Consider the following 14,983-nt stretch of genomic DNA (forward strand, 5'->3'; position numbering starts at 1 on the left):
TTAATCCATTTTGAATTCAGGTTGTAACACAACAAAATGTGGAGTAAGTCGAGGGGTATGAATAATTTCTGAAGGTATTTAAATTTCCAAATTTGTTTTGTTTAGGTATCTGACAAAGAGAGAAATTCTTTGCATCTCATATCCACCAAATGCGTCAAGCAAGCTGTGTTTGTGCTCAGTTTTAGTATGGAAGAGGGGCTGGATTCAATCCGTATTCCCAAAATATCGCAGAAGGTCTGCTTTTAGCTGGATTGAAATTTAAAGGCAATGTTTCCGCGTTCGAGGACACTGCATTCATGGTGTGTCTGCTCAATCGGAAATTACCATTACATTTTAATGCGGATCTTCCTTGATACTTCCACGTTATGGATTGAATCGAGCCCTTAGTTTGTAAAGTGCACTTAAATCTAAGGACCATCCCCACAGAAACAGCTTAGGACAGGGTACTGTGAAGTCAGCTACTCTACACAGCGAAAGTGATACACTGTTGTCCACAGTGGAGCACTACAGGGTCGGTTGTCCATTTCACTGAGATGGGTCTTTATAACGCCAAGGGCTCAGTTACCGTTTTAGTCGGATATTACCTGGCCTATGCTTAAAATGTTCATAATAGCTTGAACTATTCTATGGGAAGAAAGGGATGAAAGCCTATAGATGTGTCACTAGACATTTGTCCTGATGAATTCTGGAATATTCTCAATATTACTATGTAAGGGGAAAGGTCATGGTTCTTTATGAGCGCCTTCTTCTGATACCTTTCTCTGCGGTGTCACAAGTATCAGAGGGAGATTTGAAAACAGTCATCTACTGAGTACAGAGTTATGAATGTGCTCAACATTGATGATAGCGGCTTCTAGGCAGCATCCACTTAAGGTGCTTTTCAGTAAAAATAAATAAAAGGTTCCATATTTATTCAGCATGCTTGTTCTTTAGACAATTCTCACAAATTCTCACCTGCTTGTTTGTCAAAATGGCTGCCCGAAGTACCAAGGCAGCCTTTTCTCGACCTGGAGGGCTGATCTTTTTTTTAATTTCTTTTTTTATTTTATTTTACCAGGCAGGTCAATTTACAACAAATTCAGGAAAAGTTCAGACATAGATTGTAATGAATATGATTATGAACAGTGATTATTACCTGCCAATATCCACCCCAAGGCTTCTCTTGGGTTTCATACATGCACACATAACAGTGTAACTCCACCATCAAGAGGCTGAGAGTGCTCTCTGATCTAGATGAACAAGCTGTCTCATCAGGGAGCAGATCTTCTCTGGGAAACCTTCTCTAAATTGGTTGGCCATTGTGGCAGATGGTAAAGGGTTGGGGGAGGGGTTAGGGGAAAGCTGTACATGTCCCAACCTCTGTAACTTCGTGTTACCCCACAGCTGCAGTACATTGTGACTTGCCTCAGTGCCCACCTCTGCTCCACATAAGTACATGTGGGTCCAATGTAGCCCAGACAGTTTACCCGAAGGTAAATCCACCTCCAGCACTCATAAGGTTTCAACATGGCTACTACCGCACCCTAACACAGCCATGGTTTTCAGACATGTAAATACAGATCAGAAGAAAGCGGAACATGACCGACTTGAATTCCCCACATTGATGCCACAAAGATATGCCTCAGCAAGTGTCCCAAAGTACATGCATAAGCATTTCCTTAATGATATGAGGTTGTGTGTGTGTGTGGTACCCAGCGTGTAAAAACCTGTCCCGGCCGATAATTGGGTTTCTTTTTATGTAAAGATTGATTTGGGAGTTTGTCCCTTTGGCCATGCGCTAATGATCAACCACTGGGGAGAGATACAGACTTAATAAAACATCAGCATGCCAGACAGCAGGAAAGCTCCCACTGTTCCAAGTGCGCCCCGCTGAATCTCAATGCGCCCATCTGCAGGAGGAGGCCGAGTCGCTCACTACAGGGAGACTCTACACTTTACACTACACCTGAAGCACGTTGCCGCATAATATTAGTGTGATTTAAATATTGGGCATACGGGAGAATGAAAACATGATTTGGTTATTTGGCAAGGGCAAAGATTTGTGTGTGTGTGTGTGTGTGTGAGAGCGGCGTGTGTGTCGGCGTGTTTACTAGAGTACTTGCTCGTGTGTTTATTAGTGCGTGCATGCTTTTCTGTGTGCCTGTATTTCTGTCTCTCAGCCAATGTACCTTTGTTTTTGTTAGAAGTTTACCATTCATTGTTAGAATACTTCAAAACGTCAGACCCTAACGAGATACTGTATGACCCCGATTTGTCTTCTGTGCCAAACAGACATCACCACCTTCACTGACATAGTGACAGCTGTGGTGGGTCCCACATCCAGCACAAAGCTCAGTGACTCCCTAACTGACACACCAGGTTGGAAACTAGTGAGATGAACACTAGGCATTAGGCATTTGATAGTAGGTAACGTATTAGTAGTAGCTAGTGGTACAGTGCGGAGAACAAGTATTTGATACACTGCCGATTTTGCAGGTTTTCTTACTTACAAAGCATGTAGAGGTCTGTAATTTGTATCATAGGTACACTTCAACTGTGAGAGACGGAATCTAAAATAAAAATCCAGAAAATGACATTGTATGATTTTTAAGTAAATCATTTGCATTTTATTGCATGACATAAGTATTTGATACATCAGAAAAGGAGAACTTAATAGTTGGTACAAAAACCTTTGTTTGCAATTACAGAGATCATACGTTTCCTGTAGTTCTTGACCAGGTTTGCACACACTGCACCAGGGATTTTGGCCCACTCCTCCATACAGACCTTCTCCAGATCCTTCAGGGTTTGGGGCTGTCGCTGGGCAATACGAACTTTCAGCTCCCTCCAAAGATTTTCTATTGGGTTCAGGTCTGGAGACTGGCTAGGCCACTCCAGGACCTTGAGATGCTTCTTACGGAGCCACTCCTTAGTTGCCCTGGCTGTGTGTTTTGGGTCGTTGTCATGCTGGAAGACCCAGCCACGACCCATCTTCAATGCTCTTACTGAGGGAAGGAGGTTGTTGGCCCCACCCATCCTCCCCTCAATACGGTGCAGTCGTCCAGTCCCCTTTGCAGAAAAGCATCCCCAAAGAATGATGTTTCCACCTCCATGCTTCACGGTTGGGAAGGTGTTCTTGGGGTTGTACTCATCCTTCTTTTTCCTCCAAACACGGCGAATGGAGTTTAGACTAAAAAGCTCTATTTTTGTCTCATCAGACCACATGACCTTCTCCCATTCCTCCTCTGGATCATCCAGATGGTCATTGGCGCTGCAGGATTTTAATCCATGACGGCGTAGTGTGTTACAAATGGTTTTCTTTGAGACTGTGGTCCCAGCTCTCTTCAGGTCATTGACCAGGTCCTACCGTGTAGTTCTGGGCTGATCCCTCACCTTCCTCATGATCATTGATGCCCTACGAGGTGAGATCTTGCATGGAGCCCCAGACCGAGGTCAATTGACCATCATCTTGAACTTCTTCCATTTTCGAATAATTGCGCCAACAGTTGTTGCCTTCTCACCAAGCTGCTTGCCTATTGTCCTGTAGCCCATCCCAGCCTTGTGCAGGTCTACAATTTAACCCTGATGTCCTTAAACAGCTCTTTGGTCTTGGCCATTGTGGAGAGGTTGGAGTCTGTTTGATCGAGTGTGTGAACAGGTGTCTTTTATACAAGTAACGAGTTCAAACAGGTGCAGTTAATACAGGTAATGAGTGGAGAACAGGAGAGCTTCTTAAAGAAAAACTAACAGGTCTGTGAGAGCCGGAATTATTACTGGTCGGTAGGTGATCAAATACTTATGTCATGCAATAAAATGCAAATTAATTACTTAAAAATCATACAATGTGATTTTCTGGATTTTTGTTTTAGATTCAGTCTCTCACAGTTGAAGTGTACCTTTGATAAAAAATGACAGACCTCTACATGCTTTGTAAGTAGGAAAACCTGCAAAATCGGCAGTGTTTCAAATACTTGTCCTCCCCACTGTATGTGTAAAGTCTGATCACCTCAAACTGTATATCAATGCAAACTCCTTTTATTAGTCTAGGCACTTTTAGTACCCACACTTAGATGAGTCTCAGTGGTTTTGTAGAATAGATTTTATGTAGAAAAGACTATATATACAGCATGTTTGTCTATGATGCTAGACAACATCTGGAGAGCATTGGTGTGTAAATGCAATAAACCTCTCAATTACCTAAATTACCTCATTGCTGGCTCAGTAAATGCTTTCCAATTGCTCCCTCAAGTGCTGCTTCTGGCAACAGATCAAACGTCTGTGCCAGCCACGATACCAGCCACTCTTCCAGCCAGTATGTCAGACACTGTGCCAGTCTCTGCCAGTCCCGACCAGACAGACAGTCCATCCTTAACCACAGTGAACTTGCCCCCAATGGAGGTAAATCCCCCCACAACCACAGTGAGAGCGCAGCCGAAAGGTAAGTACCCTGAAACACCAGAGGAATCACTGACCTCTGACCTCTCACCCTTACACTACATGAGCTTTAACACCTCAAATAATACTTTTTTCTCCAAATGTCTTTTGATATTGTTCAGGGATATAAATGTATGAATATTGGTTAGACTATTCTTGAAACACATCCACTTTGGACATATCGATGGTCACATGGATTTTCTGTGACTTAATCATTTAGTACATTTTACAAAAGTTTGGGACTATAAGAATAGCAAAGCAAGCCTGGGTTATGATACCATAAAACATCATAACTGACTAGCAATTTTACATTGATGTAATAATAGAAATGTTGATTGTTGTGCTTCATCCGTGTTAACTAATGAGACCAATACAAGACGGGACACAAATGATGAACTGAGCACAGTGGCGTAGTAGTGTTTGTGATCTTACTCCTACTAAAACACTTTGTCCGTCTCACAAATCTGTGTCTCGTAAACCATCTGTTTTAAACCGTCTTGCCTGTAAGCAAAACTGAGACCAGGGGTTAACAGCAGATTAAACTGTGGTTTAATGGGAACAGTCAAGTGGCGCACTGGGTCCTTGAAACAGACGCGTAAGAGAGACCGGCAGGAGAAACAAAACATCTTCAGTGTTTGGCAGAGGAAACCCAAAGAAGCCTGTAGACTGTCATATTTACCCCTATTAACCTCTCCCAGTGTGAATCAGGTCTGCCAGAGGCCATAGAGTGCCTTATTCTCCCCAGAGGTTGCACTGGGGTAAAGAGATTAAACATGATTACTGGGCTAAAGTAGTCCTGAAGGCAAGGTATGGTATAAGGGCCATGATTACTGACCTCTTAACATCTCCATGTGCTAGGCTACTTACACTTTAGGATTCCCTGTCTGGTGCCAGCTACTAGCTTAGTAGTGTCCCTCAGTGCCAGGTTGGAGTATTAGAACAGAGCTTTGCTGTTGTATTCACTGTACAAATGCTACAGTGAATGTGGGAGTGAATTGGGGTGTTTGGAGAGTATGGAATGCATACTTTGAGAGGACCAATGATAAACCTTTTTAAAGTCATGATATCATTCCGTGCTGTGTTTTGGTCTATTGACAGAGATGTTTTGGGTAAAAAATAAAAAAAATACAGAAGGTGAGAAGTTGGCCAAGTGTTTTCTACTCTCTTGTTTGGAAGATAAAATACCCAGCAGGCTCACTGTCCCTCAGGCTCTGGCAGCATGTTGAGTTCATCCCAGGGCTTTCCAGAACACAGATTAAACTGCCTACTTTGATTCCCTCAGGAATGTTTGATAGGAAAAGGAATGCAACAGAACATTTCACACCACCTGCGATAGAATGGCACCAAAGTGCTTTGTGGCGCTGGACTTTTGAATCAAATGGTCATTCTGTTTGTTGCTCTCTTACCGCCTTCCTCCTGCCGAGGAAGGGTCTGATGATATCCACTGTTCACAAGGAAAGTGCTGCCACTGGACACAATCAGCAGCCAGGAGCGATAAATCATTCAAAAACGCTATCATTTGTGTAGCATCATCTTTTTCTGGAGCACAGCATCGAGCCAGCAATACTGGTGCTGGGGGCCAAAGCTCAAGCCTTTTCTAATCTATTTCGGAATACCAATTGAATGAACAGCTGCTAAATATTTCACAAGCCGGGAGAAGACAGGTCGTGGTAAGGGAGAGCAAACCAGGCAAGTTACGGAGCCTGTGGAGATAGATACAGTAGATAGATACATGAAACCATAACAGGATGGAGGCACGGAGCCGTGTCCTTGAGGAGTAGCCACAGGGCAGATGCAGGGGAAGTGATGATATCTGGGCATGGGGTATCCCATTTCTACTGATACTGACAGAAATAGGGGAAAGTTGAATGCTGTAGATATCACAAGACGATGCCAGCGAGCCAACATCAAAATATTATAAATATAGCGGTGCAGTGGTTAGTATGCCATCTTAACAACTGATTGGTGTGATTTTTTTCTGTACACAATTGCAGTTACTGAATCATCTGATGCAGCTGATGCCACATCTGACTCAGTCACACCATCATCTGATGCAACCACTCCAACATCAGTTGGATTTACTCTCACACCTGACAGCACAACGACTTCTTACACAGTGACTTCTGACACCAGTACCACAGCATCTGACACAAGTACGGCTACATCTGAAACAAGTACTACAACATCTGAAACAAGTACTACAACATCTGAAACAAGTACTACTACATCTGAAACAAGTACTACTACATCTGACACAAGTATCACAGCATCTGACACAAGTACCACAGCATCTGACACAAGTACCACAGCATCTGACACAAGTACCACAGCATCTGACACAAGTACCACAGCATCTGACACAAGTACCACAGCATCTGACACAAGTACCACAGCATCTGAAACAAGTACTACAACATCTGACACAAGTACCACAGCATCTGACACAAGTACCACAGCATCTGACACAAGTACCACAGCATCTGACACAAGTACTACAGCATCTGACACAAGTACTACATTTGACACAAGTTCAACAACAACTGAGAGAAGTACTACAATATTTGACACAATTACTACACTATTTGACATTAGTATTACACCTTCTGTCACTAGTACTAGCACAGTTGACACCAGCACCACAACATTTGACACAACCACCACAGTATCAGACACAAGTATCACAACATTTTACACAAGTACTACATTTCTAACAAGTACTAAAACATCTTACACAAATATTTATTTTGACACAAGTTCTACAACAACTGACACAAGTACTGTATCTGACTCAAGTACTACAATATTTGACACAATGACTTCAACATCTGATATATTTACCACAACTTATGGCACTATTACTTCAGCATCTGATGTATTCACTTCAACATCTGGTGTGCCCTTTCTGGCATCGGACACAGTTACTCCAGCATCTGATGTAGTAACACCACCAACAGATGGATTTACCTCACCCCCTGATGATACATTTATTCCAGCATCTGAGGGAGATACACCTGCCTTTGACGTGGCTACTTCAGTATCTGATGGACTGACCTCACGACCTGATGAAGCTCCTTCAACACCTCAAGCAGTTCCTCCAACTTCCGACACGGTTTCCTCAGCACCTGATCCTCTTTCCCGTACACCGGGTGGAGACACCACCCAAGCTCCAGACAAATCTACTCCAGCACCTGACACAGATACCTCAACATCTGATGCTGCTACCCTGGCACCTGTCGTAGCTACTACAGCTCCAGACTCATCTTCAGCAGCTCCTGATCCTGCTACCCCATCTCCTGATGTAGGACCAGTTCCTGATTCAGTTGATCCAGCTCCTGATGTAGGACCAGCTCTTGATTCAGTTGATTCATTTCCTGATTCAGTTGATCCAGCTCCTGATGCAGGACCATCTCCTGATGCTGTTGATCCAGCTCCTGGTGTTGGACCAGTTCCTGATTCAGTTTATCCAGCTCCTGATGTAGGACCAGCTCTTGATTCAGTTGATTCATTTCCTGATTCAGTTGATCCAGCTCCTGATGATGCTGTTGATCCAGCCCCTGATGCAAGACCAGCTCCTGATTCAATTTATCCAGCTCTTGATTCAGTTGATTCAGCTCCTGATTCAGGACCAGCTCCTGATGCTGCTGCTCCAATGCCTGATGCTGGGGTCGGTGAGAAAGTGGGAAATAAAGAAGAAAATGTTAAAGAGGAAAAAGGTACACCGTGATATAGCAACAATACCCTCTTATTTTTTTCATTTACAAGTGTATGAATATTCCATCAGTAAACTATGGTAAAACTGCAAATATTGAAGGAACTATCCCACTGGGCACAGCAGTAATTTCAACGTCTAGTTTTGATTTTATATTTGGTTGACCAATCAGTTTTCTATATTGATTCAACAACATGACATAGAATATTTTTGCTAAAATTATGTGGAGCCAACGTTGAATTAACCAATATTTGCCCAGTGGTATATTTAGAATGAACAATGTTATCCTCTAATGTACAGTTGTGTATGCAGTCTATATGCTGCTAATAGGCAGTTGTGTCAGTAAGGTTTTATGACCTTTACACGAGCTGTTGCCTTATTGTCTCAACCATTTGACAAAGCCATTATCTAAAGGGTCATTCAGCATGAATAAAGAATGAGTCAAAAGTTGGAAGTTGCTTTTTTTCTGATCTCTCAATCTCTCCGGTGTACACAGTTACCCCCATAACTGAAGCCAAAGGGGAAAGCAAAGAGGAAGAGAAAGAGAAAAAAAAATATTTTCAAACGAAAGACAATGAGAAAAAAGGTATATTGATTAACAGTAGTCTAGTAGTATTTGTACTGTATGTTGTGTGTGTTACAAAATATAGTTGTGTCAGATTTAAAAATAGTTTAGTATGATCCAACAACTCAACTCTGTTATGGGAACAGATGGGGATCTGTGAAACTCACTCCTCTGAAGTGAATCCACTTGAGCTGCTGAACAGTTAGCTTTTTGGTGGAGCAACTAGGTAGACACTTCAGAAGGGGGGTCATGTGTGTTTGCGAGGCAGAGGTCCTGGGTTCAAGCCTTGATATGAGCTGAATCAGGAGGAAGCGGTAGTCGTTAAGCAAGCAGCGTGACATCCTTTACAATGGTGCCAATTGACTCAGATCTGCAGTTGCGCTCAGCTCAATGCTGGGTTCCCCGTGGAGGGAATTTGGGGGGGTGAAGGTAGCAGATGGGGATCTGTGAAACTCCACTCGCGCTGCCGAACAGCTAGCTGGGTAAGACGCTTCAGGAGGGCGGCCATGTTTGTTTGCGAGGCAGAGGTCCCGGGTTCAAGCCTGAATCAGGAGGGAGCGGTACTCGCTAAGCAAGCAGCGTGACGTCCTTTACATTAGCGTTAGCATGTCAATTTGTAGTGGTGTCAGTAACCATTCATGTTGAATTCCCTGAACCAACTCAATGGGGTTGAAGTTGGAGTGTTAGTCACCTGGTTGCTATAGGAAAACATGCCCACTGGGTGTCAGAGCACAAACAGATAATTGATGGACAAAAAAGGTTGCGGAAAAGCCATTTTTGGATGAGCCCAGGTCCCAGTAGGATACCTGATCCATGGTTTCAGGAGGCTATTGACTCAAAGCACCAGGCTGCTGACAAGCATTAGAAGTCGTCTGTGTGTTTTGTCAAACCTAGAGCAGCTAATGTATTTTTGTTGTTGACAAGGATCATGTGGTACAGAATATGCCACATAGTATTGTGTGGGTGATTCTGTCACCACTCAGACTCCACTCATCAGCTGTAGCTGAACCAGTATTGCAAACTTAACATCTTTGCTATGGACTATGATTCCAATTACTTGATTTGGCACTAAACGGGAGAAACGGACTGAAGCTCATTTCGTGTTATGTTTAAATGTTAAAATAAAATAATTGTTACGTTTCCCTAATAAACACAACCCAGGTAGGCATTTTATTGCTGGTGAGATGGATTGTCTGAATAGGACTGAGATGTTGTTCTTGTAGAGTATCTACACTTTGTGAATGACTAAACGTTGTGGTAATATACAATACTGTGTGTTAATGTGTAGATTTCAATGGTTTATGGAATGTATGAGGTCTTTCTCTGTGAATCATGCAAGATGTCTGAGCAGTTGGCACCCTATTGTGTTTCAGGATTCCTTTGGCATCAATTGTATATTTTAGTAGCCATGATATTTCAGACACTGTGTAGTAGAGGCTTGTACACATTGGCATGTTAGTATTATCTATAACACAGTTAAATAGATCCTTTATTTCCCAAGCGGTTGTAAAACTGTTGATTCCTGGTGGGTCCAAATACAGCGAGTCTAAGGTTGCATACGTCCAGTTTCAAGGTAAGACAAGATTTACCACACTTGAAGCTTTGAATCTGTTTGGACTAGAGAACTGTGGAAAAATGACCAAAGTTTGTCCAGTCTTTTTCCTTCATTCATTTGTCTTTTTGTTTTTTTCCCCATGCGTTTTTATGTTGCACGTTTGGGTTTTGTTTGCTTCGTAAGGTAAGCAACTTATTTCCCCTCCATGTATAGTATTACTGTCGTTACCTTTTTATTGTGAACTTGTGATGAAATCTCAGAACCTATAGGGTCTGTGTCGCAACGGATTGTATAGTGTCATTTGTGTGGATGACTGTGTTAACTGTGGATTCCTTTGTGAGACAGTGACCATTCTTTCAACAATCTGTAGGGTAATAGGCATTCATTTGTGATAAGCTGTTTTTGCCCCCCCCCCCCGTCCCCCGTCCCTGTCCCTGTCCCCCCCCCCCTCCCACTGCTCTACTCTGTGGTACAGCAGGTCTTCATATTACACCAGCAGCATCTTTTTTAAATAGCGTGTCAATAATGAATCCCCTCTAAGCAAAGAGATGTAACATGATGCCTGATTAAATAACTAAACTGTCAGCTAAATCGTCTTGTACATTAGCATTAAAAACTATTTTATTCAGATTCTTGTAGTATGATGGAACAAACTCCTAAAGCATTATAAGCTTCATTGTGACATCATATATATATATATTGATTTACACCTAATTAAAATATTATATATATAATATTTTAATTAGGTGTAAATCAATGAATCAATCAAAAAAATATATAATGCAAACTAAATTGACACCTTGGTGTATTTGCTCTACCAATTGTTTTTATCCCTTGGTAAATCAATGTGCAGTATTCAGAGGCCTGATTGTTAGCTGGTTGAATACGGCAGATTTGAGCTTATTGAGGTCAAGTGATTTCCCATGGGGCCACAAAGTCAGGAACTGGTTTCTGAACTCAGCATACTTCAGCTCTATGGAGCTTGCTATGTCTTGCCTATTTGGCTTTTGTATGATGAGTGAAACCGTTTTGGGGTATACCTAAATCTCTTTGAGTGCTACCTCTGCATTTGAATAGGACTCCATTCCTCCTCTTCCTCTTCCTCATCCTCCAGCACCTTGTACTAACTCTGCTCTTCCCCCCCTGTCAGACTGCGAGTGCTATGGCCACTCGAACCGCTGCAGTTATATTGACTTTATCAACATCGTGACTTGCGTCAGCTGTAAACACAACACTAGAGGGCAGAACTGTCAGCACTGCCGACTGGGATTCTTCCGGAATGTCTCTGCCGAGCTGGACGATGAGAACGTTTGTATAGGTCAGTTAGGATCTCTCCTCACTGTCTCACCACGCAAACTCCACCCTAAACGCACTCACTATAAACAGCTATGAAGAGTTTAACCCGTTTGCCCGTCCCTGACATGTCCACACATACAGCATTTTACCACTGACTTTCTTCATGAACATTTACACATGGATATGCACGGTGGAAAAGGTGGATGAAGACGTTGATAAAGGCATAACAAGACAGCTTATCATTTTTGTATTGCCTTCAATCCCTACTAATTACCTGCAAACCTCTGTGACGTGTCTCCTGTATGACCCCGTTGTAGCTCAACAGGATTAAAAGCACGATCATTCGACCATGCTAACGGCTAAAGAGAATCGTAGAAGCTTAGCTGATCATTTATTTAGAAATGCTTTGAAAACATAAACATTCATACCATAGCAGCCTTTATAAAAATGCTAAGGAATTACAATTACACATGCAGGATATAAAGAGGTCAAGTGTAAGTGTACTTTCACATATCTTCTGCCATACATATTAGAATTGTGTTTGGTGGTGCCCATGCATCCTATTCCACTCCCCACTTATCATTGGGTAAGGTGAAAGTCACTGTACACTTAAAGAATACAGTCAGTGCCAAAATTGCATTTAACAATCAACAATTTTAAACAACATGTAACATTCGGGTGCATTTATAAACTATTTATTTGGACAGCAAGAAAATGACAATTTCAACCAATGCGTTTTAATGGTTTAATTACTGATTTTTATACACATTTATAATAAATAGTCTTACCTTTTTTAAACCCATTATTATGTTTACCTTAAAGTAATATCAGACCCATTCATCAGTGTAGTAACATTTTACTACACAAATACCACTACACATACCATTGCACTACCAAAGCACAGTACCGAGCAGGAATGACACAATGGCATACTGACACCTACTGGAGGCTCACTCAAACACAACTGGGTTGTGTTCATTTGGACATGCAACAGACAATGTTTTGCAACAGAAACAAAAATCAGCATTTCTTACTTGGAAAGTTATTCTGTTTGGTGCCAAATGAACACAACCCTGTTTTACCGGTCTCCGCTTGGGCAAAGCTGATATTTTTCTCAATGATTAAACAATGACGTCAGCTGAACTCTTAAAACACACATTGTATGACATTTTATCCAAATAGGTTTGCCACATAATTCAGTGCCAGTGTTATAAGACACAGCTGTGAATTGGGCCTGAAGTCTTCAGGCAGAAAACAAGACATACACTAGAGAACATGGCTTGAAGCAGGTATTACAGAGAAATAGTAAAGCAGTGCCTCATGCTGTCATAGTTTCCTCAGGGTGAGAGCAACGCCTTAGGGAACAAGTCAAAACCGACAACGCCTACAGTTTCCCTTCAGGTAAAGAGATGAAATGTTCATCGAATCGTCAGTATCAAATGGATAGCCTACCACTGACCTGTTCATCTTTATGTGGGTACATGTGACCAGGGCTAGTGAAACTGCTGTTTCAGCTAGATTGATGAGTACTGATCTTAGATGTACTGTATTTCTACCCTCACTAAAGCAGTAATGTGTTGTTAATCCCTTTTGTGCAGAGTGTAATTGTAATCAGCTGGGATCCTTCCATGCTCGCTGCAACGACACAGGGTTCTGCCAGTGTAGAGATGGCTCCATTGGGCCGAAGTGTGAGGACTGCCTGCCTGGATACAGCTGGAGACAAGGTTGCTCCCGTAAGTCGGGGTGTGCGTGAGTGTGTGAAGGTGAAGTTAAATGAAAGGTAAAGTTAAGACCAGTAGCCTACAGTTGAGCAGTTTGCCAATTGAATGGGAATCAATGCACAGTGAGCTCCATGAGTCCTTTCAAGGTCATGTAACAATCTGGCAAGCTTCACTGTATAATCAGTCCTTCAACAGAAAATGTCATTCGTACAGGTAAGGTCAAAAGAGGTGTCTTGTTAATGTATAGTACTCGTGGCCAAAACCAGTGAATGTTTCTCAGGGTGTCCTTCAGCGACTCTAGGCTTGAGTCATTCAGTGTTCACACTGATCCTATTCCCTTTGTTTCCTCCCTCCCTCTCCATCTCTTCCCTGTCTCATCTCGTAGCCAACGTCTGCGATGATGAGTTCCTGCTGTGCCAGAATGGAGGCACCTGCTTCCAGAACCAGAAGTGTCTGTGTCTGCCAGAGTATAAGGGGGTGCTGTGTGAACAGCTGCTCTGCGAGGGAGAGAGGGGCTGCAGCGGTGCCTCTGCCTCCTACGTCAGCCTGGCCGCCATGCTGAGCTGCCTTCTAGCCAACGCCCTGCTTAGAATAGTCACTGCTTGCTGAGCCACAACCAGGACAGCTGGAGCACACCTGGCTGTAGTATTGGGACCCTCCACCCGCCGCGCTAACCTCAGTCTCACGGTGCCGTTGCATTCTGAAACATTGTTTGCGGGGCGCCAAGCCTCTCGTCGCCTCGCCACAATGAAACAAAGAGAGAGTTCCTCTCTGGCTCTCATTCTGAAAGCCAGTGCTGAAAGAATGTATACCAAAAAAAAAAAAAATCACTATCTAAGAAAAGTTTAAAGAGCGAAGAGTATTCTTTATGAAACTGTTTTTTTCCTTCTTGTCGTACATCTAAGTTTGTTCTCACTGAAATACTGCACTTAGCCAACTTGTTTTCTGAACGGAGATGGTTGTAATCACTGCTGAGGCCTACTAATGCCAAGTTTCTCTTACTCTCAAATTCACGTTTCCTTACTTTGCTGCATAGCCTGTTTTGTTTCCTGGCAACCATCATTGAACTGAAAAGAGTGGGGAAATATGAGTAAAACATGTTTTAATCAGAGTTGATGTTTCAGTGGCTTGTGGTGGAGAATCAATTGTTGCATGGAAATCATGAAGCAAAGAGGGGGAGTATGACCTATCCAAATTGAACAAATCTATGTATATTTCAAAGGAAATATATGACTATTGTATATTAACATTGTTTGAATATTTTTGGTAGAAATTGTTATTTTTGTTCTAAGTAAACGTTATCATTCTAAAGAAAATGACCCATGATGAGCTTTTTACTACTGTAAACCTTTCTGAGAATGTGACTGTTAGAAGATTAGGATGATGTTCCTGATTCCATTGGATAAAGACAGTTGAAGGAATAAAGCGTGAAGGTTTGAAAGTTCAATCATTTGACTCCAGGGTTTTATCGCAACACACACACACTCGCTCTCTCTAACACGTGAATATAATATTTCCCGGAAGAACACATTTCTGTAACATAGTTTTAGGCACTTCTTATTATATTGGATCTTGAGATCACGAACAAGAGCATTATCATTAATCCCTTATCAAATGTCTATAACAAAACATGCACAGTTGCAAGAGCTGCATTGATATATTAGTTGATCATTTTAGCTCGTACAACATGAAATCGTGGCGTTGATACTACACTATTATGATTT

The 14,983-nt window shown here is 42.2% G+C and overlaps 1 protein-coding gene across 4 annotated transcripts in view; it reads left to right on the plus strand.

The window, feature by feature from the left end:
- LOC109895642 (netrin-G2) overlaps positions 1–14,706 on the plus strand; it is a 56,527-nt gene extending 41,821 nt beyond the window's left edge. Inside the window, exons 6-8 of one of the 4 annotated variants that reach the window (XM_020489513.2) lie at positions 11,393–11,560; positions 13,137–13,271; positions 13,645–14,706. In XM_020489513.2, coding sequence (XP_020345102.1) covers positions 11,393–11,560; positions 13,137–13,271; positions 13,645–13,868 — 527 coding nt within the window. In that variant the 3' untranslated portion in view covers positions 13,869–14,706. Of the gene's footprint in view, positions 1–2,271; positions 2,455–4,228; positions 10,131–11,392; positions 11,561–13,136; positions 13,272–13,644 lie in introns of those variants that run through there. The other 3 variants (XM_031830395.1, XM_031830396.1, XM_031830397.1) reach the window with 3 other exon arrangements.
- The last annotated feature ends 277 nt before the right edge of the window (positions 14,707–14,983 follow it).

The sequence above is a fragment of the Oncorhynchus kisutch genome, linkage group LG8 (assembly GCF_002021735.2).
Source record: "Oncorhynchus kisutch isolate 150728-3 linkage group LG8, Okis_V2, whole genome shotgun sequence".
NCBI classification, from domain to species: domain Eukaryota; kingdom Metazoa; phylum Chordata; class Actinopteri; order Salmoniformes; family Salmonidae; genus Oncorhynchus; species Oncorhynchus kisutch.